Consider the following 27,506-nt stretch of genomic DNA (forward strand, 5'->3'; position numbering starts at 1 on the left):
CGATGACAATTCTAGAAGGCAAGCAAACAATCCCCATAGAACACACAGTTGATGTATTTTGAAATTCGCAAAAATTTTACAACGAAGTTGAAGAATGGGGGTACGATAACAAGGGTGGAGGAAATCGGTCATAGAATAGGATAAAACGGTATAATTTCCAGTCTAAGGGGAGCGACGACAGTGCTAAAGCAAACACTCGCATTAAGATGACTGGCTACTTTCTATTACCTTCGTCAGTGGTAATGGGAATCTAATGAGAAAAAAGATGGGTCCCGTTTCCAACACGCTACCCCGGCAACCAAGGATACAGGTAAGCGCCAGGTCGATGATGCCCGCCGCTAAACCGAGGGCTGAGCGGGGGTCTGTCACGGGTGTCCGAGGATTCAGCGCCCAGTCCTGCGACCGCGCTCCGGGCTCCCGGCCTCCAGGCCAGCATCCTTCACCTCAGCACCGTCTCCCGGCTCGCCCCTCGCGCCTCCCTCATGGCAGCTCCCACTTCCTCCTCCTCCTCTTCCTCGGCCCCTCCCTACACTCTGTCTCAGGGCCCGAGTCACGGGCGCGGAAGGGTTGACAGCCGCAGCTCTGATTCTCGCGCAGCGGCGCTGGTGGCTGTGGTGGCGACGGTAGCAGTGGCAGCGAACTGGCTTGACAACGGGAGAGGTGGCAGCAGCAACCCCGCCGACGCCGACGCCATCTTGACAACCAACAGACACAGCGTCCTTCGCGACAGAAACCAGGGGGCGGGGCGGTGAGGGGCGGGGCTCTCGAGCAACCAATAGGAGGCTCTGGCTGCCCCTCCTGCTCCAAGCGTCTCTGCTCGCGGCGGGTAGGAACCCTGGCACCTCCAGCGACCCGAGCCTTTGCAGGAGCTGAGAGTTAAATTGTACGTTAGAGGCTGACTCACTTCTACCTCCCTTTTTATGAGGATATTTTCGTGGGGGTAGTGAAAGTGATGAAAGACAGTGAGAAGCAAAATCCCCAGATACAGGCAACACCACCATGGGGATTCTGAAATGATTGCCTCAGAGATAATTCAGGGTAGGATCTGTAAACTACCGAATCCTGTTGTGGGCTTTGACTTGTGAGTCTTTTCGGGGCATTCTATCCCCCAAACATCTTCTCTTTTAAAAAGCTCCTTAAGTGGAAATTTCCTTCCTCTGCATTCTCTCACCAACTCTATGATGCTTCTGCTGTTACTTTGGCAGTCGTCTTCCTTGCCATTTCCCTACTTAAAAGGTCTACACTAAAATGGTGCCTGCCTTGCTGCCAGATTCTGGAAATAGACTATCACAGCATTGGTGGCCTGGAAAGAAGTCCAAATTTAACCTAGTAATCTGGGAAGATATGTCAAAAGAGAGCATATTGAAATTGTTTCAGGAAGGTTGGAAAACTTAATGATTTTCGAGCCATCAGGTTAATAGCTATGCAAGTGAAATTTTGAAAAAAGGCTGAGACTTTTTGTTGGAGCCCATTATAAAAGTACATATAAATTCTGACTATATTTCAGCCAAGTTTTTTTTTTTTTTTGGTGGAAAAATTCCCAGATTGGAAGCAGAATGTACAAACCAAATAAAGATCACTCACTCACCATTCAAATGTTTCTGCCATTGTGATCAATTTGTTCATTTTTAGAGTTCAAATAACAAACTTTTCCTTTGAAACTATTTAAGTTTTTTTTTCAAGTTTTGATGCAATGACCAAATTGGAATGTGCTCTGGTGACTGAGATTTTAAAGTGCCACAACAAATCCCGTTTTGATTTAAAACGCAGAACACATAAGCCTTCTTCAGGACAATGCCAAGAGGATATAATATATAATATTGGTGGAGAAAGGCCTAAATGTGTGCATTTGGATGATTAACTACCTTGGCAAGTTTTTAACTGGCTTAGCTACAGGCATTGACCTTGATTCTGTTCCCGCTGCTATCATCAAAAATTTCTCTAGGGCCAATGAGAGAGAGGGAGAGGGACAGAGAGAGGGAGAAGAGAGAAGGAAAAGTAGGATAGTGCAAAGTGCAAATGAAAGGGAGAAGGTTATGGTTGCTGTTTGGAGTATTTAGGCATGTTTAGCCTTCCTCAAACTCTAGCTTTTGCTATATTAATTTAGTATATCAGAACTCCAGGCACCTTACTGCTTTGTTACATGATATAGTAGCATTAAGAAGCATAATTTGGTTGCTTACAAATGTCGCTCATATAAACATTCTTCATTCAAATGTTGCTTTACAATGATAACCAAGAAGAAAAAATTTAAATATCAGCATTTTTTAAATCACAGGAATGATTTTTTGACTTTCAGATTATTTCTTTCTTCAAGCTATTAAGCAATTTTTTCATTTTTTATTTAAGTTGTATAATCCTGATTCTAAAAAAGACTTTAAGATTAGATATTTAGAATGTAGAAAGATAATATGAGGCATTTATAAACTCTCTTGACAGGAAAGGCAAATATGGTTCAAATAATAAAAAGAATATACTAAAATCTCTATATTTTGTCAGAAGAGACATCTGTATTAAATATAATGCTTCATTCTTTCATACTTCAATAAAATCATTTTTTTTTTTTTTAAATTGAGCATGTGGCAAACTAGGTGCTGGGAATACAGCAGTAAACAAAACTTCAGAGTCCCTATGCTCATGAAGCTTGTATCTATATTTTTCTTTCCCACCAGAATATATCATGTAGTGAAAAGTGCTATGAGAAAAATGGAGTAGCGTAGGGAGATAGAGACTGATGTCAGTTCTATTTTAGGTAGGATACTCAAGGAAATTCTCTGAGGAAGGGAAATAAGGCCAGCAGTCTGAATGAAGAAAAAAAGGTTGCCATTCAAATATCTGGATGAAGAATATTATAGGCAGAGGATGCTGTAAATATAAAAGGTAGTAATACACTTGATATGTTTAAAGAAAAGCAACATGAGATTGGAGAAGTGCATGGGGGATGTACTTCATAATCAGTGGAGACTTATATAGTATGCAAGGGATCAATATAAAATCAAACTTCCAATGGAAGGAATGCCACTGGAGAATTTTGAGTAGGTGAGTACTATCATCTAATTTAGCCTTTAAAAAAGGATCACTCTAGCTGCTGTGGGAAATTTAGACTATAATTTAGACTAGATATAAAGTGGCTAGTTTGAACATTATTATAGTAGGTTAGGTGAGAAATTATGAAAACTTGGACTGTAATGGTAGTAATGGGAGTGGCAGGAAGTACTCAGAATTAACTTTGAGCCAATAAGATATGTTGATGAAAGGTTGTGGCAAGTGAGTAGGAAGAAAAAGAGTTAAATGTGACTCTCAGATTTTGGAGTGGAACAATTGAATAAAGGGTGTTGCCATTTGCCAAGTAGGGAGGAATAGTTTGAGGGTGAGAGAAAGGATAAGATTTAGACTTCAAACATTTTAAATGTGAGATGCCTATTAAACACCCAACTTTATTAACATGGTCTCATAAATTGTTAAATATGTTCTATTTACAAAATGTACTAATAATAACCACTTCATATTTACAACGGATGTTCATATAACATCTAATTTGAATACCATTATAACCTTACGCTTTATATGAGGCAGCCTGTGATGAACAATTTATTGAGGTTTCATTTTTATCTTGGCTGAGGCTATTTTTTCCATCTTCTGCTGAAATAATTTTTGCTCAAGTAAGAATTTCCTGAATTTGTCTCTGGGCAAGCTGTGGAAGAACAAAGAATTTTAACGTCTGGCTGATTAAAAATTGCTAAAGTTCTGCCATCTTCATTTCAATTTCATAAGACTTCAAATAGAAATTTAAGATTTTAAAAATCATCGACATTGTGAACAGTGTTAGAGTTGTATTATAGATCGAGTCTAATTAATAATAATAATAATGACACCACCTAACATTTGAGTGCTTATTGTTTTCCATGTACTGTGCTAAGTGCTTACATATATTAAATCATTGAACCTAAACAACCCCCTTCTACAAAGGAAGTAATTAAGCTATAGTGATATTAGGTAACTTTGCCCAAGTTTGCAGAGCAAAGGAGTGGTGGAATCAAGATTCAAACCCAGGCAGTCTGATCCCAGAGCCAACACTCACAACCACCCTATACTGCCTCATTGGAGAAACTTGAAAGTTTCACTAAGATAATAGATAAGAATTGTTTGGGTTTAAATAACAGATGGTGAGAAAGTCAAGTTAGAGAATAGATAGCTTAAGATGTTAATTTATATTTGAGTACCTATTGTTTACCAATCACTATACTAGTACCGTAAAAACTACGGGCTCTGCCCTGTGGTTCTCAGGCTAGGAAAGGAAATAGAGAAAATAATACCTTGAACAGGAAGCAAGACTCAGGCAAGTTTTGCTTTGCATCTTAATTTTAGGCTAGTGAAGACTTAAGCATGTTTACAAAATGAAGAAGAGTCATTGTATAGGAGAATTTGAAGTCTTGTCAAAGACATTGACCTATCAATTTTCAGAGTGGTCCTTCATACTCAGAAATTTTAAAGTTTTAACAATATAGATGTAAAACATACAAATCAATTAATGCACTTAATATGCCATCATTTAACAAAAAAATGTATATTAGTTTCAGGTATATAGTACAATGGTTAGACATTTATATAATTTATGAAGTGATTCTCCCAGTTACTGAAGCACCCATCTGACACTACACACAGCCATTACAATGATATTGACTATATTCTCCATGCTGTACTCTACATCCCTGTGAATGTTTTGTAATAACTAATTTGTACTTTTTCATCCTTTACCCCTTTTCACCCGGCCCCTCAACTCCCATCGCTCTGGCAATCACCAGCTTGTTTTCTGTGTCTGTGAATTCATTTTCATTTCGTTTGTTTTTTTCGTTCCTTAGATTCCACATATAAGTGAAATCATATGGTATTTATCTTTGTCTGACTTATTTAACTCAGCGTAATACCCTCTAGGTCCATCTGTGTCATTGAAAATGGTAAGATTTTATTTTTTGTATGGCTGAGTAATATTTCACTGTATATATGAACCACAACTTCTTTATCTAATCATCTATTGATGGACACTTAAGTTGCTTCTATATCTTGGCTATTGTGAATAGTGGCAGTGAACATAGATGTGCATATATCTTTATGAATTAGTGTTTTTTTATTTGTTGGTTTGTTTTGATAAATGCCCAGAAGTGCAATTGCTGAGTCAAAAGGTTGTTCTATTTTTAATTTTTTGAGAATTCTCCAAACTGTTTCCATAGTGGCTGTACCAATTTACAATCCCACCAACAGTGCATGAGGGTTCACTTTTCTCCACATCTTCATCAACATTTTTTGTTTTATGATTTATTGATGATAGCCAATCAAACAGGTGTGAGGTAATATCTCATTGTGGTTTTAATTTGCATTTCTCTGAAGATTAATGATCTTGAGCATCTTTTCATATGTCTTTTGGCCATCTGTATGTCTTCTTTGGAAGAATACCTGTTCAGGTTTTCTGCCCGTTTTTAAATTGGATTTTTTGTCTTTGTTGTTTATTTTTTTGTTGTTATTGTTGCAAATATCTTTTCCAATTCAGTAGGTTGTTTTGTCATTTTGTTGATGGTTTCCTTTGCTGTGTGAACGCTTTTTAGTTTGATGTAGTCTAATTTGTTTGTTTTTTCTTTTATTTCCCTTGCCTGAGAAGATATATCAGAAAAAAATTACTAATAGCAATATCAGAGTTTACTGTCTATGTTTTCTTCTAAAAGTTTTATGGTTTGGGATCTTATTTTTTTATAATAGTGAAAATATACTTTATTTTAATACAATAGCTGCCAGCAATATACTGGTTCCAGAGAGATAAAAGGAAATACAAGCATTCTATAATAAGTTTTCATTTGCCTTTCAAGTAATTCCAGAAGTCTTACATTTAAGTCTTTAATTCATTTTGAGTTTATTTTTGTATATGGTATAAGAAGGTGGTTCAGTTTTACTTTTTGCATGCATCCGTCCAGTTTTCTCAACATCATTTATTGAAGAGACGGTCTTTATCTCATTGCATATTCTGGCATCTTTTGTTGTAGATTAAATGACTGTATAGGCATGAATTTATTTCTGAGCTTTCTATTCTGTTATATTGATCTGTTTTTATGCCAATACCACAGATCTTTATGATCTGTGTTTGTTTTTATTCCAGTACCATAGCATTTTGATTATTATGGCCTTATAGTATAGTTTGATATCAGGTAGTGTGATATCTCCAATTTAGTTCTTCTTTCTCAAGATTGCCATAGCTATTTGGGATCTTATATGATTTCAAATAAATTTTTAGATTATTTGTTCTTGTTCTCTGAAAAACGCCATTGGTATTTTTATAGGGATTGCATTGACTCTAAAGATTGCTTTGGGTAGTACGGACATTTTAATCATGTTAATTCTTTCTATTTATGAGCACAGTATAGGCTTCCATTTGTTTATCTTCTTCAGTTTCTTTCTTTAATGTCTAATAATTTTCTGAGTATAGATCTTTACCTCCTTGGTTAATTTCATTTCTAGATATTTTACTGTTTTTGATGAAATTGTAAATGAGATTGTTTTCTTAATTTCTTTTTCCGATAGTTCATCATTGGTGTATAAAAAATGCAACCAACTTCTGAATACTAATTTTGTATCTGGCTACTTTACTGAATTCATTGATCAGTTCTAACAGTTTTTTGGTGGACTCTTCAGGGTTCTCGCTATATAGTAACATGTCACTTACAAATAATAATAGTTTTACTTCTTCCTTTCCAATTTTATTTCTCTTTTTTGTTTGGTTTCTGTAGCTAGGACTTCCAATACTATGTTGACTAGAAGTGGTGAAAGTGGGCATCATTGTCTTGTTCCTGATCTTAAAGAAAATGCTTTTAGCCTTTCCTCAATGAGTGCGATGTTAGCTGTAGGCTTGTTTTATATGGCCTTTATTATGTTGAGCTTTGTTCCTTCTATTCCCAATCTGCTGAGAGTTTTTACAATAAATGGATGTTGGATTTTGTTGAACACTTTTTCTGCAACTATTGATGTGATCGTATGGTTTTTATCTTTTGATTTGTTACTGCGGTGTATCATATTAATTGATTTGTGGATATTGTATCAATCTTGCATCCCAGGAATTAATCCAACTTGATCATGGCATATGATATTTTTAATGTATTGCTGAATTCAGTTTGCTAATATTTTGTTGAGGATTTTTGCATCAATGTTCATAAGAGATATAGGCCTATAGTTTTCTTTGTTTATAATGTCTTTGTCTGGTTTTGGATAGGGTAATGGTGATTTTGTAAAAAGAATTAGGAAGGCTTCTCTCTTCTTGAATTTTTTGGAATAGTTTGAGAAGAACAGGTGTTAATTCTTCTTTGAATATTTCATAAAATTCACCTATGAAGCCATTTGGTCCAGGACTTTTGCTTTTTGGGAGGTTTTTGATTACTGATTCTATTTCATTGGTGGTAATCAGTCAGTTCAGATTTTCTATTTCTTCTTGACTCACAGTCTTGGAAGATTGCATATTTCTAGGAATATATCCATTTCTTCCATATTGTCCAATTTGTTGGCATATAATTGCTCATAGTATTTTCTTATGATCCTTTGTATTTCTGTGAGATCTGTAGTTCTATTTTTTTTCTGATTTTATTTATTTGAGTCCTCTCTCCTTTTTTCTTGATGAGTCTGGTTTATCAATTTTGTTTATCTTTTCAAAGAACTGGCTTTTGGTTTCACTGATCTTTTGTATTGTTTTTCTGGACTCTATTTCACTTCTTTCTGCTCTGATCTTAATTATTTCCTTCTTTCTATTCACTTTGGGTTTTGTTTGCTGTTCTTTTTTCAGATCTTTTAAGTGTAGGTTAGATTGTTTATTTGAGATTTTTCTTGTTTCTTGAGGTAGGCCTGTATTGCAATGTTATTTCCCTCTTAAGATTGTTTTTGCTGTGTTCCACAGATTTTGAGTTGTTGTGTTTTCATTTTCATTTGTCTCTAGATATCTTTTGATTTCATTGTTAACCCAGTCACTGTTTAATAGCATGTTATTTAGCCTCGATGTGTTTGTGTATTTTCCAGTTTTTTTCTTGTAGTTGATTTCTAGTTTCATACCATTGTGATCAGAGAAGACAGTTGATATGATTTCAGTCTTCTTAAATTTATCAAGACTTGTTTTGTGATCTAACATGTTACTGATCCTGGAATATGTTCTACGTGCACTTGAGAAGAATGTATATTCTGCTGCTTTGGGGTGAAATATTCTAAAAATATCAATTAAATCTATCTGGTCTAGTGTGTCATTTAAGTCCACTATTTCCTTGCTGATTTTCTTTCTGGAAGATCTGTTCATTGGTGTAAATGGGGTGTTAAAGTGTACTATGAGTGTTTTACTGTCGATCTCTCCCCTTATGTCAGTCAATAATTGCTTTATATATGTAGGTGCACCTGTGTTGGGTGCATATATGTTTACTAGGGTTTATGCTTCCTCGTTGTAGTGATCCCTTTATCATTATACAATGCTCTCTTTATCTCTTATTATAGCCTTTGTTTTAAAGTCTATTTTGTCTGATATAAGTATTGCTACCCCAGATTTTTAAAATTTCTATTTGCATTAAGTATATTTTTCTATCCCTTTACTTTCAGTCTGTGTGTGTCATTTGATCTGAAGTGGGTCTCTTGTAGATAGCGTATGTATGGGTATTGTTTTCTTATCCATAAGCTATGGATAATAATCCATTCAGCTACCCTATGTCTTTTGATTGGAGCACTTAATCCATTTACTTTTAAAGTGATTATTGATAAGTATGTACTTATTGCCACTTTATTAGCTGTATTTAATGGTTTTCTCCTGCTTCTTTTTGCTGAAGTCCCCTCAACATTTCTTGTAATACTGAGTTGTTGGTGATGAATTCCTTAAGCCTTTTGCTGTCTGGAAAGCTCTTTATTTCACCTTCCATTTTAATTGATAGTCTTGCTGGGTAGAGTATTCTTGGTTCTAGGTTCTTTTTTTTCATTACTTTAAATATTTCTCGCCAGTCTCATCTGGCCTGCAAAGTTTCTGTTGAAAAATCAGCTGACGTCTTATGGGAGTACCCTTGTGGTTAACTAACTGTCTTTCTCTTGCTACTTTTAAGATTCTCTCTTTGGCATTTTAATTATGATGTGTCTGGTGTGGGTCTATTTGGGTTCTTATTGTTTGGGACTCTTTGCAATTCCTAGACTTGTATATCTAATTCCTTAACCAGGTTAGGAAAGTTTTCTGTCATTATTTCTTCGAATAATTCTCAATCCCTTGCTCTCTCTCCTCTCCTTCTGGTATCTCTATGATGTGGATGTTGGTATGCTCGATGTTGTCCCAGAGGTCTCTTAAACTGTCTTCATTTAAAAAATTAATTAATTGATTAATTAATTAATCAATTAATTAATTTATTTATTGTGATTTTGATTGGGTGTTTTCTTCTACCTTGTCTTCCAACTCACTGATTCGATCGTCTGCTTCATCTAATATGCTGGTGATTCCTTCTAATGTAGTCTTCACTTTAGTTATTGTATTCTTTATTTCTGACTTGTTCTTTTTTATGGTTTCTATGTTTTTTTTTGCTTACTATCTCCTGTTGAAGTCCTCACTGACATCATCCATTTTCCCCCTACATTCATTGAATATCTTTATAATCATTGTTTTGAACTCTGTCTCTGGCATGTTGCTCGCCTCCATTTTGTTTAGTTTTTTTTTTCTGGAGTTTTCATTTGTGGCATGTTTTCTTGTTTTCTCATTTTAGTTGACTCTCTGTGTTTGTTTCTGTGTATTAGGAGATTTATTATAACTCCCAGACTTGGCCAGATGGCCTTATGTAGTAATTGTTCTGTGTGACCCAGTGGCAGAGTGTCTCTGATCACTTGTACCAGAGGCTCTGAGTATGTTCTTTGTGTGGGTTGTGTGTGTTCTTTTGTAGCTAATCCTTGATTGTTGTTACTACGTCAATGGATGGCGTTGACTCTTGGGCTGACTAGCTGTGGAGATTGGCACACTCATAAGGTATGAGCTGCTGTGTGGTGGCTGACCCCATGGAGTGGGATTCACTCTAGCAGGCCTGTGTACCTGTTGAGACCACCCTTTGGGTGTGTCACTTTGAGGGCTACTCAGATGGTGCTCTGTTGTGGTCTGATGCCAGCCTCCAGGTGTGTTTATTCTGGGGACACTTGGGAGGGGCTCCCCTGTAGGTCAAGGTCAGCTGCTACCTTTGATTGCTCAGGGCTACCTAATAGGAGCTACAAAATGATCCATAGATGGTTGCTATCTCTGCTGGATCTGGAGGTGAGTTGGAAAGACCACACTACAAGCCGAAGTCAGTTACCCCCAGTACCAGGCCTGGGGCAGTTCAGTAAAAGGATAAATGTGCCTCAAGTCCCGAGGCTGTCTGCCAGCTGCCCGTATGACTCTGCAGCTGAAAGAGGCTTTGAGTGATAAGAGAGTTGGGTGGGGCAGGGCAAAGTGAATAGATTTTACTCGGATTGAAGAATCCAGTTTTGTGCCAATGCTGAATTTGTGGCTTCCTATAGAAGTCTCAGATTGTAGCAAGGCCATCTACTGCTGCCTTAGGCCTTCAGACACCAAGATTTGTTTAAGAAATACTTTAGCTCAGGGTGGGGCTTGGGGCCCACCATCAGAAATCTGTCCCAGGATGCATGGGCTATGAGCATGCTGCACAAACTGAGGGCTTTTGTTTGTTCTCGAATTCATGGCTCGGGGCAAGCACAGGGTGTGGCTTACTGCCTGGGAATGAGCTTGTTGCATGCAATTTGTGGTTTGGTTGGTGCATGATGTCAGGGAGACATGGGATGGAGTGTGCCAATCTCACTGGGCCAATGCAGTTTCAGAACTAGCTGTGTTGGGGGTAGGTTTAATGGAGTCAAGATGGAGACTGTCTGTAGACTGCCCCAGAAGGGGGCCAGACAAAAGAACAATGGCAGCTGTCTTTCCAGCCCTCACCCCATGCTGTGCAACTCAATCTTTCCCTGTATGTCTCTTGCGCCTCTTGAATTGCCGACCCTCTGCCAAAGCCCAGGGTGAATGTCTGCAGGTGAGTGAGTGTGCGCACAGGCCCTGTAAGGGAGAGGTCTATGTTTTCAGATTCCTTTCATCTCTCTCATTTGGCAGGAATCTCCACTGGGTTTTACAGTCAGATTTTACGGGAACTCCTCTTTCCGGGACAGGAAATCTGGGCTGGGGAGCCCCTGTGAAGAGCTAGGGCCCCTCATTCCTTCAGGGGACCTCTGTAGTTGAGCTCTCCCTCCTGGTTTTCAACTACCATGCCCAGTTTCATGTCTGTCCCTCCTACTAGTTTCTATGTGACTTTTTCTTTATATCCTCAGATGTATGTGTTATGACCAATTAGACTTCAGATGATTTTCCAAGTTGATTTTTTTATAATTTTGTTGTAATTTTAATGCAGTCATGGGAAGAGGCAAGCCCCACTTTTACCTAGCCCGTCATCTTGACCAGAAAGCCCTAATTTGACAATCACTGATAGCTAAATTCAATTATAAGCATATTTTAAGTCTGAATCACCTATCCTCTCTATATGTGTAGACTGATTAAATTTCTTCTTAGCACTTCAGAATGTCAACTGATGGTTGTTGCCATCAATTCAACACCAACAAGAATCCCCAGTTTGGGGTATAATGATGAAGGAAACTTTATTCAGTGCCAGCAGATCAAATGTGATACAGCATGGCTATGGAACAGCTCAGGAGTGTTACAGCTCAATTATGAAGCAGCATGGCTATGAGGCAGCCATGGGGCCAGGCCCCTGTCTGGCTAGACAGCTCTGTTATACTCTGGTCTGGTCTGCTCTACCCACTCTAGTATGGTCAGCTCCACTCTGCCCTGCACTGGTCTACTCTGCTCTGCTCTAGCAAGCCACCTTCAGTGTTTCATCTTCGGTGTTTCGGCTCCAGATAGGGAAATACAGACTTCAGTGGAAAGAGACAATGAGCTCCCTGAGCCAGAGGCAAGCTGACTTATAAAAACAGAAGTCCACACCCCTAGTCCATGATTGGTTCATCCTCATGTAAATGAGGACTTCAAATCCTTGCAGTTTGATTGGTTCAGAAGGCACTGTCCTGATTGGAGAATAGAGCCACTCTAATTGGTTGATGAAGATGCTGATGGGGGAATATAGCTGGGAAAGCATCTGTCCTGTTGGCTGAAGTACTAGGAACTCCTTTATAAGGGCTGGCTCAGATGGCAGGAACACAGTGCAGGCAGGTAGTTCAGTGTGAGAAGCAGATAGCTTAGTGCAGCTTTCTCCCTGAGATGTGGTTTACGTGAGAGGCCTCTGTTTATAAATGGCTGCTAGGCTCTGTTTTTTATTGTTGTTTGTTTTTGTTTTTGTTTTTGTTTTCAGATTTGAGCCATAGAAATGTGCAAAAGTTAAAGGTCACCAGGAACCATTATTATTATTCTTTCTCAGGGTCCACAGCAGAAATAGCTCTGATGTAATCCTGTTCCTACTCTATCACTCATTTCTACTTTCTTATTATTTTTATGCAAACCAGTTTATAATTATTGAGGTATAGCTTATGAAAGCCTTTTTTTCTTAAGACAAAATAGATCTGACTTATAAAACTGATGAATTTATACATTTATTATCTGTCTGTCTTTCTATCTATCATCTATCTATTGCCTATATTCTAAGAGCATGGATTTATACTGCAGGTATGTAATGATAAAAAAGGATTTTTGTAACTTCAAATAACAGGTTCTCTAGAGATTACCTTCTTTTCATATGAAGGATGTTGTTTCAAAAGAGGGCATGGAAACTGGTAAGTATTGGCTTGTGTTTTTGTTGGACATGTTCCAGAAATTTTTGAGTGAAGACTTTAGACACTGCAGTTCCTTCCACAGAGAGCTGACTGATATTTGAAGAAGGTTTTCATTTCTCTAAGAAAAATATGATGTATTTTCCCCAGGCTTCACTCTTGTTCTTAAATATATGTATTTTTATTTGTGGAGAAGCTATACAACGTAACTGTGGACATCAATCTACGGTAAGAACTTCAGCAATATTATTTTAGTTAAGAAAGCATCATTATATGGTTTTAAAAATATGTGTTAGATGTTTGAAAAGATTATACTACCCAATATAATTTATAAAAAAATTAAAGTGTTTATTTAGAAATGCTGAAACTTTGCTTAAATAATATTATTTTTAAACTTAGTAAACCATAAATTGAGGATTGACTCAACATATTTCTTGTGAAAATACTTTAAAGAAATTGCAGATCTCTGTTAAAAACTATCCAGCAACTTTCTGATTAACTTTGATAATGAAATATCTGGTAGGTAATAAAAAAAATTAACTTCATTGTCAAAAAAACCCTATTCTATGAAATTTCATATTTTAAATATAGTATTATGAGTGATTATCTAGGACATTAGAAAATTTTATTCAAAACAATGTCAGAGTAATAGCTAATATAGTATATATGATACTATGACTAAATGAGTATGTGAATGGTATATAATTAAATATTGGTTTATAATTTTAAAATGTTATGAAATGTATTTGCCACTGTATGAATACTAATTTCCAAAGTACCAAGGCTGAAGAAGAAATATGTTCTAGGAAAGCTACAGAAATATTAATAACTTAATTCTCTAAAATACTAAAGTTTTAAGAATCTTATTTAGATATAAAAAAATATAGTTGTAACCTAGATTTTTAAAAAATCTAGTAGTTATAGGAGTAGAAGAGAAAGAATAAAAAAATTAAAAATAGATTTATATAACAAAATATGAGTATCTTTCTGGGGCAGATATCTTTTATAATATGATTAGCTCTTTACATTTCTCTCAATATCCAGGTTGAAGGAGGACAAATAAGAGTCATTTAAATCTATATAACTTAAACCAGAGAATATTGTAACATTGAAGAAACCAGTAGTACCAACAAAAATAGATACCTTTGGAATGACATACTTTTGGAATGACAGGCTTTTAAAAATGACATCTGTTGTTGATTTTGCAAAGCAAAATTCCATGCTTTTTTCCCCCCGTTATTACTGATACTTTAAAAGCCTATGAATACTTTACTTTTCAAATCTCTAAATACTTTAGTTTTTTACAAAGGCAACAATTCTCCTACACATTCCTCCTCCCAACATGATTTCTAATAATTGGTGACAAAAAGTCCATTTGGCATAGAAATGTTGTAGGTATCTCAGGGAAACTTCTTAGTCATGTTCAAGGAACTTCAAATTGCAAGATTCCCAGCAGAGGGATGATTTAGCACTGTATCACACATAGAAATGTGCAAAAGTTAAAGGTCAAGGACATAGAGCCATGGTTATAGAAAGTAGACCCTAAATGTAGTCTGCCTTCTGTATTTGTGGGTTCTGCATCTGTAGATTCAACTAACTGCAAATTGAAAATGTTTGGAAAAAATGTTATGTTGTTGCTGACATTTACTATGCAGTTAGGCCTACAATGGTTCCATGTGTACTGAACACGTATAGACTTTTTTTGGTCATCCCTAAACAATACAGTATAACAACTATTTACATAGCATTTACATTATAATTTAGATATGATTTAAAGTGTACGGGAGGATGTACATAGGTCATATGCAAATACTATGCCGTTTTATATAAGGGATTTGAACATTCATGGATTTTGGTATCTACAGGGTTCCTGGAACTAATCCCCCATGGATAATGAGGGATGACTATAAATCCTTTTGGAATTTGAGAAGAAAACAGGGTAGTGAAAGGACTAAATTAACATATACTTATTATTCACACCCAAAATCTACCCATAGGGTTTATTTGTGTAAGTTTGAACTAACCAATTCATTTCATTTTTTTCCCCTAATGATCATCCTTGTTATGTTCTGAAACTTCATCTTTTCTCTATAGTCTTTTATTTATTGTGTATTAGGTCATATATCATACTTAACATATTTTTTCTTATTTCTATTTTTTAATGTAAAGGATTCTACAGTAGTTAACATTGTGGAAGATGTATCTAATGCAAAAGATGAAAATAAAAGTTATGATACTGTTTATAAGGAAGATTGTGAGGAATCATGTGATGTTAAAACCAAAATTACAAGAGAAGAAAAACATTTCATGTGTAGTAAGTATTAAAAATAACCACAACTATAAAAGTATATGATTTGTTATTTCTAGGTTGGACGTGGAAAGAATATACTTTAGCTTTTGTTTGGGCCATTTTATATATGTCCTGATCATCCTAGGCCAGAAGTTTTATGTGTTTTGCACACATACTATGAGCTTAGTAAATATTTGGTAAATGAACAAATCCTTCTTCTATATAGTCCTGTGGCATCAATAGACCTCAGAAGGAAGGGGCAAGCCAGATGTGACTGATAGCAGTATTGTATCAATTTGCCTAGGGCTATTTTCTTGCTTCCATTGGAAACACTTGGAAATATCACCTTAATTTTGAGGGAGAGAATTCATTAATATTGAGTAACTGCTACAATAGATATAGTATAAATCCACAGCAATTTATGCAACAAAACATAAAAATAAAAAGTTTTAAAATCTCAAATTTTGTTTAAAACTACATAGTAACAGTGTAGTGATTTTCATGGTCTACTATATTTACATAGAGGGTGAGATGAAGAAGGAAAATCAGAAGTGGAGGAGATGATAATCTGATCAAGTTCTTACAGGACTTTAATTCCTAGGTCAGAAAGTATGAAAATCTCACTTTAATGTGCTTAATTCTATGTGTAACACAAGTTGTCTCAGGCTTCTCAAACCAGTGAGTGTAGCTTTAGGTCCATTAAGAAAGATGTCTAAAACCAAAAAGAATTTAATAGAAAGTTAAAGACTGAAAGTAAAATAGAGATGAAACATGGTGAAGTAAATTTTAAAATATCAAGAATTATTAAAGTGATTCTACTGCTAGAGTAAAAATTAAGAATGTAGAAATAAAATATTTTTTAAAAGAATAATGTATGCAATAATATGTGGTTCCTTTTGTTACAAAGGACATAATTAGAGAAACTTGCATGAGGTCTAAGAAATATGTGATAGTCAATGTTTATATCCTGATTTTGCTGGTTGTGTTGTAGAGAATGTCTTTGGTGTAAGAAATACACACTGAAATCTCCAGGGTCGTCATGGCAGTATGCTCTCAAATGATTTAGGAAAAAGTTATTTGTACTGTTCCTCCAACTATTTTATAAGTGTTTTAAAATTAATACATTTTTACAAAGGAAAAAATATAATGAAAATTCAATCAGAAACCAACCAACCAAAACTTGATTAAGATTTATTATGTGTGTATATGTATGTGTTTGCAATTCTTTTATATAAAAATATAGCACTAATAGAAAAAAATTAAAAGATTTATTTTTAAAATTACACTGCATGATAGGAGATTATCATTTTTTACTTTCTTATATATAAAGTAAGAATCGATTAGTCTTATACCTCCTGCTTCTATACCTCTCAACTTATAAAGTGAGAATTGATATTCAGAATCTTGTCTCTCAATTACATCAAATTAAATGATCTGGAGGTAATTGAAATTATTAAGAAACATAGTTTTATTAAGAAATGATAAAGCAGTGTGTTCTTGATTAATCTCAAGTTAAATAAAAAATATAACTAGCATCTACAATACTGAGTATTTAAAGATGTTATTGTTTACGTATTTATTCAAAATCATTGAAACTTATTATTTTTCATTGTAATTTGTTTCTATAACAATATAATATTTAATAAACACTTTTTATTATGATTTAAGGAAATTTGCAAAATTCTATTATTTCTTACACGCGAAGTACCAAAAAACTACTAAGAAAGATAATGGATGAGCAACAAGCTTCCTTGGATTACTTATCTAATCAGGTATGGATTTTTGAGTATTGTGTGGTTATTGTATGTATACATTGATATACTTAGCTAGAAGTACAATTATTTAACTTTTTAATGCATTTATGTCCAGGTATCTATTTAGTGGTTACTATGTTAGAGGTACCATAGTGAGGCTCAGACAAACAGAAAGCAATAACAACAAAAAAGCCTTCACTTAAGCGTTATAAGTCTAGGAGAGCAGAAAAATGTGTTGAAAATGCTGTGAATGCTGTTAGAATGACACAAAAGAGATATCTAAGATCCGAGATCTGAGAAACCTTTCCAGATGATAGAACTCTTGAGCTGAGTCATGATAGATGAAAAAAATGCTTCAAATGTCACAAAGGTTAGGTAAGAAAGCTAGGGCATTCCATGCTGGGGAACTACTTGCAGTTAGTGCAGCGGTGGAGTGGCTGATGAGGTAAGGGTATATAAGGAAAACTGACTTAAAGAAATAGGAACTAAATCATGCCACACCAAGGAGTCACTGAAGTGTCTGAGCAGGGAAATGAAAGAAATAGATTGGCAGCTGGAGTAGAGAATAACTTGAGGGAAAACAGAGGAAGGAGGCAGGGGAACCAGATAAGAAACTATAGCAATGGTTTAGGCAAGATATAAAGAACAGATCTGTAAGAGCAGTCAAATGAAGAAATGAGCAGATAAAAATGTGCAGGAGTTAAATGGCGTTGAATTTAATGGTTGCTATTTAGCTATGCCTTTACTACTTTGTTAGAACAAGAATTCAATGTAGAGAATGAACATTATCTACATTTCAGAGCTGGATTTATAAGAGGCTTAGAGATATCAGTTATAGAATTCAGCTAAAGGAAGTTTGTTCTGATATAAATTTACTTATATTTGTGCACATGTATTTAGGTAAATGAGCTCATGAATCGAGTTCTTCTTTTGACTACTGAAGTTTTTAGAAAACAGCTGGATCCTTTTCCGCACAGACCAGTTCAGTCACATGGTGAGAACTTTGATATTTCAGCCTTTTCATACTTGTCTTTTATTGCTTAAAAATTTCCTGAACAGGTTGGTGCATTTAGAAGTTTTGTTTAAAAAACACAGCTCACTATTATCTAACACATTAGAGAACTAATACTTGCCATTAAGCAAATTTCAACCCACACTATGTGTACTTTCCTAAATTGAAAAACTTTTCTGACTGTTTGAAAGCCATGGCTGCATATAGATATTCTGAATCTGTTGAAAACAGCATAGTTTTATGTAATTGAATTCTGGGCTCCCCTTTACATTTTATTAATAATTAATCTTCAGTTAGAAGAAAAGAAAGTTTCAGAGTTCCTTCCACCAGTAAAAAGTATTTTTGACATGTTTGAAGTGTTATAAATTGAGACTTAAAATTTGAAAAGAAAAAGAAACAAGACAGAAGCAAACTGGAATTTAATACTTTTTGTACTAAAATACAGTATAGTAATTCCTAGAGGCTTGGGTTTCCAACAAAAATGCCCCACAAATCCTACCAATATGAATTTATATCAAGAAATTCCAAGCAGATAAATATCATTGAGGGCCTATTAGTGTATGATCTGTCTTTTTTCATTACAAAGAGAAGGAAATAAATAGTTACTGAGAATCTCCTATGTGTCAGGTATTAGTAAGACAAGCACTTTTACATGCTATTATTTTGTATTATTTTAATGTATCTCATTTATTTCCCATAACCACCCCTCGGTAGGTAGAGTAACATGGTAGTGAAGAGCACGGAGTCTGATTTCAGACTGCCTTTTTCAAATCTCTTATCCACTGGTTCCTTAATATCAGTTTCCTCATCGGTAAACTGATAGTACCTACCTCATAAGGTTTTTGTGAGGATTCATGAAATTCATGAAAATCTCCTAAAATATTACCTGATGCATAGTAAGACAATATAAGGGTTTGCTATCATTAGGTGAGGAATATACAGCCCAGAAAAATCTAAATATTCTATTCATACTTATTTGGATGGTGATGGCAAAAGAGAAATTCCAACCCAGGTCAGTCTTTGTGAACTTCTATCATATGTCTGTTCATAAAGTTATTCTAATATCTCAACAATTCAGGACAAAGGCAATGAATCTATTTCTCTTGTAAATGAAAGGGAAAGCAAAAATTGTCATAGCTAACTTTTTGTAGATGACATCTTCTCAGTATTTACTGTGTGCTAGGCACTGTGTTAAGTGCTTTACATAATGCCTTATAATGTAAATCATCAGAATAACACTAAAAAGTAGATATGATGATGATGATTGATGATGATGATGATGATGATTATGATGATGATGGTGGTATTACACATGAAGAAAAGAGGTTAAGTAACTTAGCTAATGTTCTTGGCTAGTGAGAAGTGGAACTAGGACTCTAATGCAGTCTCCTGGTTCTGGAGTCCCAGGCTTTCACATGTTTGTTTTCCTGGGTAATTGATACTTGTAAGCGTTGAATTTATTTTATTACATTTATAAAAGATAATATAAAGTATATTAGAGTAAAATGTAATATCTATATCCATCTATTATGTTTACAGTTCCTTGGCAAGTTGAATGGTTTGAAGAGGGTGATTACAGGGTGCTATAGTTCTAACTATTGTCAGCAGAGCAGGCTCTAGCTTCAAGCATAATTTTTGCTTGATGAAAAAAGTGATTTTCCCCTCCTCCCTTTGCTATTGGTAATAGTGATCTCTAACATATCAGTGTCTCTGAAGTTTTGAATAGCATAGTCAATGATATGCCAATAGTAGTTAATACACTTACTCCTTTGGATTTTCTCCTCCCCATACGTATAAATTACCTTTACATATAATGCCCCTAAGACAAGCCTAGATTTCTAAAAGGGTGTTATTTATTGGGCAAGAGAATATATAATTATAAAATATAATTAAATAAATATTGATCCCAAGTGAAACTTTTAAACAGTATTGAATACAAATAACTAACAGTGATATTATATTTATTGCAGCATATATTCTTTAATCCCAGTTCGTCCATATATTTTCTCTTTATTTTTAAATTTAAGATCAATTTTCATTTCCAAATGTTAAAATCATCCTATCATTACTGGAAATTATAATAATTTCAGATAGCACTTAATTCTCTATACTAAAATGACTGTCTTAAGTGTAAACTTAAAAATATCCTAAATAACTAATTTTATTTTTTAGGTTTAGATTGTACTGATATTAAAGATACCATTGGCTCTGTCACCAAAACACCAAGCGGTTTATACATAATCTATCCAGAAGGATCTAGCTACCCATTTGAGGTAAAGTTTTTTGTTATTATATCAATAGGATAAACATCCAACCAACTTAATGTTAAAATTTAATTGTTTTAATATATTTTTTCTTCAAAAATTTTAAATAAATTAGTAAAAGTTCCAGTTTCAAAATTTTAGTTTTCTGGAATTTTTTACACAAATCATGAACATGTAAAAAAACTAGAGAATCTTTCCTTCCTCTATTTGAGTTTTCATGGTTATGCTTTTTAAGGTATATCCATTTAGTGTAAGATCTCATATTATCCTTATGGTAGGCAGAATTGTGCAATATAAATACTTATTTACTTTAATTTGCTTCTGGATATTAGAAAATGATGATGTGCTTTGCCTTGGAGTTGACTAAAAATACTTTGATTCCTTCCCGTATATGGTTATAATTTCTTTAGATGACAAGTGATTTTATAAGAAACTAATAATTAACAAAAACATTCATTAAAATGTGAGACAGATTGAGAAACTGATCCATTCTTAAATTGAATAAAATAAATTACTCAAGTTCTATATTAGGATTTCTAGAATAAATTTCTACTAGAAATTACCTACTTGAATATATATATATATATATATATATATATATATATATATATGATTTTTGGATGCATTTTGTGCATAAGAAAATTTATGATACTGATATTCCACTTTATTGATAGTCTTTATTACACAATAAAATAATTTTTTTGTAAGTAGATACTACCAATTTCTATATTTAAAGTTACTAACATTATTTTTTGACATCTATTGACAAGATGTAAAAAATTTTAAAATTAGGAGGGAAATAATTTTTTTTAAATGACTTAAATTACTTCACCTACAGATTCAAAAATGGACCTGAACAAATGTGGAAAGGGAAGGCTTCTAATTTTTGAAGAGTGAGATGCATAATTACTTCTTTTGTGGGAAAGCATTGGTTCTCTAACTTTCTCCACACTGACTTTCCCTGTGTGTGGGAAGTTTCTAACAGAGAGAATTACTCTTATTTCCTCCCTATGTCATTTTTATGGGTACCCTACAGTTGGCCTTTTGAGGGCATTTTACACAGTATGAACAGATGAATGTCTGCTGAGATGGGGCACAGATTATGCCTTTCTGTCTCAAAATTCCAATCTAAATGTAGGCTTTTGGAGAACAGAACAATCTTAGGTACATGGACATATTTTACAGTCTGTTAAAAAAATCAGCATTTTTAATTCAAAGGAAATGTTAATTTGTAAAAAAAAAGACATCACTATGCCACATCTTGTTAGTACTATTATTAAATTGAAAAATATTTAAAATTAAGGAATGAGAATAACCTTAAAATGCTACAAACAGCTATATATTTTTTAAAAATGACTGATATGTAGACTGTACTTAGAGTAACTATAACTTTGTTTTATGATAAAATTATTTCTAGAGATTAAAAAATAGGAATATATTCATTATAATTGCTTTGAAAGTTGCAATGAAAGTATCTTCTCTTTCTCTAGGCTTAAGGGTGAAGCATAAATTTTATATCAAAGAATGAAAATAATAGTATGTTATTTTTGTCTTTTCTGGGTTGCTTTTAGGTAATGTGTGACATGGATTACAGAGGAGGTGGATGGACTGTGATACAGAAAAGGATTGATGGGATAATTGATTTCCAAAGGTTATGGTGTGATTATCTGGATGGATTTGGTGACCTTTTAGGTCAAATTTTATTTATTTCTCTTCTATCTTTTATTCTTCTTTTTGATATTATGCCTATAGACTGTGTGTCTTTTGGTCAAATCATTAGTAAAAATAGCAAATTCTTGTGAATATCACTCTCTTAATGTGCCAAATTATTTTAAAAAGTATGTCTCCATTGGAAATTTAGAAATCTTTATTTTTAGATACCTTTTGAAATGTTATCTGAAAATTCTAAATTGGGTGTTTATTAAGTATCTACTATGCACCCAGTAGAATTCTGGCAGGTGCTCAAAAACTATTTGTAGAATGAAAAACTGAATGGACAGAATTGTCATTAACCTTTAAGTTCTTCAGATATGCTGTGTCTACACAAACAAATGAAATGGAGAATTTAGGTATGTGGCTGTACAAAATCAAATATGTGAACCAAGAGTAGTGTTTTATAAAAATATCAATTAAAATCAGTATGTTCAAAATTTGAAAAATGTAAACCTCAGTTTGATTGTAAAAGCTGTTTACATTATTTCTACACAACAGCATCACTTTTGCAGGTAAATAGAAATATCAGTATTTCTGAACACTCTAGAATTTCATATTAGTTGGAATGTTTGCAGGTGATTTTGATTATTTTTATGGTTATTTTATGCTGTTATTTTAATTTTGATCATTTTTATGCTGTTGTTATAATTTAAATCTTTAGCATTCCATAACAATGTCATCCAAGGATTTAGCACTAAATGCCAGTGATTTTACAAGGGACATGAAACATAATAAAATATCATGTACAAGGCCAAATAGCTGCCATGCTATAGAGTGCAATTAATATACTTGTATTTTTTCAGCATTATCCTCTCAATTTCCACTGAGTGCTTCCTCCTGATTTCAGGCTCTAGATTGTCATCTTCCTTAGATTATGCTTATTTCTATGGAGAAATTATGTGAGTTTTGACACAAAGGTCTTTAGGCAGTTATCCTTCATGTGAACAGACATCTTTGTATTTGGGTACATATTTTTTAAAAACTTGGATTAAGTTAAATATATTGTTAAGTCTTAAATTTGGGGTTAGAGTAGAGGGGAAAGATGGCAGGGAAATTTAAAATGGAGAGTCATAAACTGGGGGATACTAGATAGACCCCTAGGAACCCATCTTACTTTCTGTATTTTTTTTCTTACTTCCTATACCCCCTTTCTTCCTGTACTTCTTCAGGATAATGTTCAATTCTAAGTGGGCGTGTAGCGAAAATACCCCTGTAAGCTCTGGAGAAGGACTTAGAATCTTACCTATAGTTCTAAGAGTTTGAATACTGTCATACTGTCCCTCAACTCTTTGAAGTTTGTTTTGACTAGACGCAGTGGGTAGGGAGAGGTAGGAAGCTGTTGGCTAGAACATGCAAGAAATCTACAGTCTGAATTAGGTAGATTAATAACTCATCCAGGATCTGTAATTTTCTTGGGAATATTGACCCAAAACCTGGGGATATACCAGTGTTGCTACATTCCATATCCATTCATAGGTGATTCACAAGCTGCATTATAACAAAGAAATATTTGTTCATAAAGTGTTATTCTTAAAGACATAAAAAATAATTTCAGCTGAGCTTTATCAGAAAATGTGTCTTTAAGGGGTACTGATTTGGAGGTTAAACCTTTTATATTTACTAGTACCCTTTATTTCGTTACCTGCCATAATATTTCTATTAGCTTTTTGTTGACATGTTTTAAGGTAAAACTTGACTTTTTACTTAATTAATCTTTAAATGAATTTTAAATTTTAATTTGGGGAAATAAAAATGAAACAGTCTAGTTATCCTTAGTCTAGTGAGGTAGAAGTGGATTTTTCTTTTTTCTGTAAATTAGTCAAACATTGATAATCTTAATGAGGTCCATTTAGTCCCTCCAGCGATTTATGTGAGCCGTTTCAGAGCTATTGAAACATTAAACAACACCAAACACTCAATAATCAAGGGTTATTATTGTATGAAAAATATTTTTAAAGTTTTTTAAAATTTTTTTTACAGGTGAATTTTGGCTAGGACTAAAAAAGATTTTTTATATCGTAAATCAGAAAAATACCAGTTTTATGCTGTATGTGGCATTGGAATCTGAAGATGACACATTGGCTTATGCATCATATGATAATTTTTGGCTGGAGAATGAAACAAGATTTTTTAAAATGCACTTAGGCCGGTATTCAGGAAATGCTGGTAAGTTCTTTATTCCTAAAATGATCCAGAAGATTTAAACATAACTGACTCAGTATTAGGTGAAGATAAAAGGAATGCATTTTTCTTGGTAATGACATATGACCAATAACAGAAAAGATTAGCAATGAGAAAACTGGCCAGGTCTTGAGTTTCAAAACTGTGCTGTGATTGTTGCACTACATTATGATTTTGAAGTGCTTTAGACTCTTTAAAACAATTTGCCATATGTAATCTCAGTTGATTCTTTAGATAGAGAGCCTGTGGGTGAGGCTGGGAAAGTATTATTGACATTTTCACATTCAGAGAAGTTGGCATTTAGAAGTCATAAAACGTTAGAGCTGATCTTCACTCTTCTCACTTTACAGGTGAAGAAACATGAAAGATTAAGTGACTTGCCCAAGATTCCCAGCTCCTCACATTTGAGCCAGGGCAAGAACCCAGGAAGGTTATTAGAAAAACTAGTTTAATGTTTTCCACTATATCTTGGTGCATCTACTCATTTCCAAATACATTTAATTTGTTAGAACTTCAAAATACTTGATGTTAAATTTATATTTTGATGCTAGAATTTTAACTTTAAGAAAAACTAAATTCAATGCTCTTGTATTTCAATGCTTATGTATTTTTGGTGCTAGAAATCCAGAAATGAATGAGATATATTCTTAGCTCCTTAAATGATAACAATATAGATGGGATAAATAAATTGAATACAGAAGACTAATAGAGCTTTGGGGGTTAAAAGGAGGGAGAAAATGATTTCAATTAATTGCATACAGAAAATCATTATGGAAAGGTATTTTTCAATAAGAGTTTATATTAGATTCAACCCAGGAAGCTTTTGAAAGTCCTGCAGAATCTCACTCAGTAAATTTGGGCCCAGGTATTTGTGTTCACAGTTGGATATGTTGGCATCCTTATGGTTGAGACCCACTGATTTGTACTTGGAGAAATGGATAGGCTTTTGGCAAATGAATGTTGGCAAAAAGAGCAGCTTGAGTCATGGCACAGAGGTAGGAAAATTACTAGGTATGAAGAGTTGTCTGGTATGGCTGGAATCTATGACATCTGAGGGGGTTTAGCCTTGGGATATTAGGTAAAAGTCTGAAATCTTTCAAATTTTGATATAGAATAAAAATTTTAAAGAGTTACAGTATATAATTTTTAATGCTTCATCTCTAAAAGTATAAAGAACTATCTAAATATGGAACATACTATGTTAGGATAAGTTTATGTGGGGTCCCTAAAAGACAATTAGTATCTAAGTGGAAAATGAATTTTATAATGGCAAAAATGTTTCTTCATTATAGAACTTTCAAATTTTGGCATGCCCTACTCTACATTTTCCCAAAAGGATTGTTAAGTAACTTTCAATTGTTGATCACATAATATAGTTAAAATAAAGAAGTTGTCGATAGACTGTAAAGACAGGAACATAGATTAAACCAGAGGGATAAGTGTGATTGTGTGTATGGTAGAAGTGGGCTACAAATCTGACTTTGAGCTCAGAGCAAATATAGAAATATGAAAGTTGAACATTTGAACAATCTGGTTGTTCCATGAAAAAGATATATATTTCTGATTGTAAAACTTGAGAGGAATTTCTCTGGGTTCTCAAGGAAAACAAAGTGCCATGTTTTCTAACTACTCTCACAGAAAACATGATGACGAGTTTTAATGAGTTATTTCTCAAAAAATAGATCTATACATTACATTTTTGAAATAATTTATTAAATGTAATTCAGAGAGAGTCCAATCTGCTGTATGATCCTTCTGAGGGCTGGACTTCCTCCAGAAGGAGTATTGGTAGAGGGATCATATAATTTAGGCAATGCTCTGTAAGTGTTGTCTCTCTCATCTGAAATTCTGAAAAGTATTGTCCTGTACGGATGTTGAAAATATATTATCTCTGTAAATACTTGCAGTATGGGCATTTTGCTTCCCATGAGGAACTGAGTCAGAGGCTCTGGGTATAGGTATAGGATACGCCACCACCACTAATGAAGTTTTCCAGACTCCTCAAAGACATATCTCAAGAGACTTCAAACATTTGGAAGCATATGGGCTTTGAATTTTTCAAAGATTTTACATAGCTTCACTTTTAGTTCAAATATATTAGCAGAGTTTACCTAGTGAAATCTAGGTATAATGGGACTAATTAGAATTTTTTATTTATATAAATTTTATAAAACAAAACATGTCTCCTACCCCTGCCACTTAGTTAATTGGGTTACCTTGGCTAAGATCCTTAATCTTTGAAAATTATTGCAAATATTGGGGATATTGTACATACAATGTCCAATGTAAGCCCTTTAAAAATTGTATTGTTTTTAACTACAATCCAATTAGTTCATATATCATGTGGAGAGCATTGGAAAAAAAAGGCACATCTCAATAGGGTACCTAATTTTTTCTTGAGGGTATTGGGCATTTTTAATAAACTTGGTAGCCTATAAATAAAACAAAACAAGTTTTGCAGTTACAAATCTAAGTTTTTTAAAGGTAGAAGTTTCACATTCATTCATACCTCTCTATCTAAAGTGCTATAAAATAGTAGTGGCATGAAAACCTAATTCGTGTAAATTATTTTCTTTTCCTAAATGATCAGTCATTACATTACTCTTCCCAGAAGAGTGACAGGTCTATACACCACCTTCTTTGGCCTAAATTATTTGATATGTTTATACAGCCAAACTTCCATTTTAGATTGTGATTTTATATCAAATGTCCACTTAAAAAAAAACCTATCATGATGAGGAATTCATCATCAGATTTTGGCATATTACAATCTGGAGGAGGGTTTGTAATATGATACCTTAAAGAACATAATTCAAATCTTATTTCTGGATGCAATGCTTTTGTATAATAGGCTGGTAAAGGTCAATTAAAATTACAAAAATTGCCTATAAATTTAGCCATTTAAAAAATCTGTTTTACCCAGGTGATGCATTTCGGGGCTTCAAAAAAGAAGATAATCAAAATGCAATGCCTTTTAGCACATCAGATGTTGATAATGATGGATGTCACCCTGCATGCCTGGTCAATGGTCAGTCTGTGAAGAGCTGCAGTCACCTCAATAACAATACTGGCTGGTGGTTCAACCAATGTGGTCTAGCAAATCTGAATGGCATTTATCACTTTCCTGGAAAACTGTTTGCAACTGGAATCCAGTGGGGCACATGGACCAAAAACAGCTTACCTGTCAAAATTAAATCTGTTTCAATGAAAATTAGAAGAACTTATAATCCATATTTTAAGTAATTTCATCTTAAATTGTAATGCACATTCTACAGTTATTTTTGATAATATATAAAAGATTTTACTCAGCTTCTCATTTTACTGAGTGTTTCAAACATTTTAGCCAAAATTTAACTATAGATGATGACATGTAGGGTATAATTAAGAGTATAATTAGAATTCTTTAATTTTTTAGACTTTTATAAAAGAAAACATGCCTCCATGTATGCTTTTACTACTAACTATATTAACAATACATAATAAAATTTGTTTTAAGTGAA

General features: G+C 34.0%; 2 protein-coding genes across 13 annotated transcripts in view; one reads left to right on the plus strand and one right to left on the minus strand.

The window, feature by feature from the left end:
* Nucleotides 1–588, minus strand: part of CEP126 (centrosomal protein 126) — a 91,327-nt gene extending 90,739 nt beyond the window's left edge. For all 9 annotated transcript variants that reach the window (XR_005657136.1, XR_005657139.1, XR_005657138.1 and 6 more), the window contains exon 1: nucleotides 309–588. Coding sequence is in view for 5 of the 9 variants with exons in the window: in XM_039881943.1 (XP_039737877.1) it covers nucleotides 309–436 (128 nt within the window). In the remaining 4 variants the exon portion in view is untranslated. The remainder of the gene's footprint in view (nucleotides 1–308) is intronic.
* Nucleotides 1–27,506, plus strand: ANGPTL5 (angiopoietin like 5). Of its 4 annotated transcripts, none has more exons than XM_039881962.1 (10): nucleotides 1–113; nucleotides 238–310; nucleotides 12,943–13,020; nucleotides 14,962–15,106; nucleotides 16,751–16,854; nucleotides 17,737–17,830; nucleotides 20,021–20,121; nucleotides 21,684–21,804; nucleotides 23,806–23,991; nucleotides 26,930–27,506. In XM_039881962.1, exons 1-10 carry the CDS (start codon nucleotides 52–54, stop codon nucleotides 27,247–27,249), a joined length of 1,284 nt encoding a protein of 427 aa, XP_039737896.1. In that variant the 5' UTR covers nucleotides 1–51; the 3' UTR covers nucleotides 27,250–27,506. The 4 variants fall into 4 exon arrangements, with proteins under 4 accessions (XP_039737896.1, XP_039737898.1, XP_039737897.1 ...); XM_039881965.1 differs by lacking the exons at nucleotides 1–113; nucleotides 238–310 and adding exons at nucleotides 708–883; nucleotides 2,753–2,867 and having other exon boundaries at nucleotides 12,878–13,020; XM_039881964.1 differs by lacking the exon at nucleotides 12,943–13,020.

The sequence above is a fragment of the Pteropus medius genome, unplaced genomic scaffold, assembly GCF_902729225.1.
Source record: "Pteropus medius unplaced genomic scaffold, Ma_sr-lr_union100, whole genome shotgun sequence".
Taxonomy (NCBI): Eukaryota; Metazoa; Chordata; class Mammalia; order Chiroptera; family Pteropodidae; genus Pteropus; species Pteropus medius.

Bases quoted from the DNA above. Each gene is read 5' to 3' on its own strand.
- ANGPTL5 (XM_039881962.1), top strand. From the start codon at position 52: ATGTATTTTGAAATTCGCAAAAATTTTACAACGAAGTTGAAGAATGGG. The intron at 17,831-20,020 runs GTGAGAACTTTG...TTTATTTTTTAG, and splicing joins CAGACCAGTTCAGTCACATG to GTTTAGATTGTACTGATATT. The intron at 20,122-21,683 runs GTAAAGTTTTTT...GGTTGCTTTTAG, and splicing joins GATCTAGCTACCCATTTGAG to GTAATGTGTGACATGGATTA.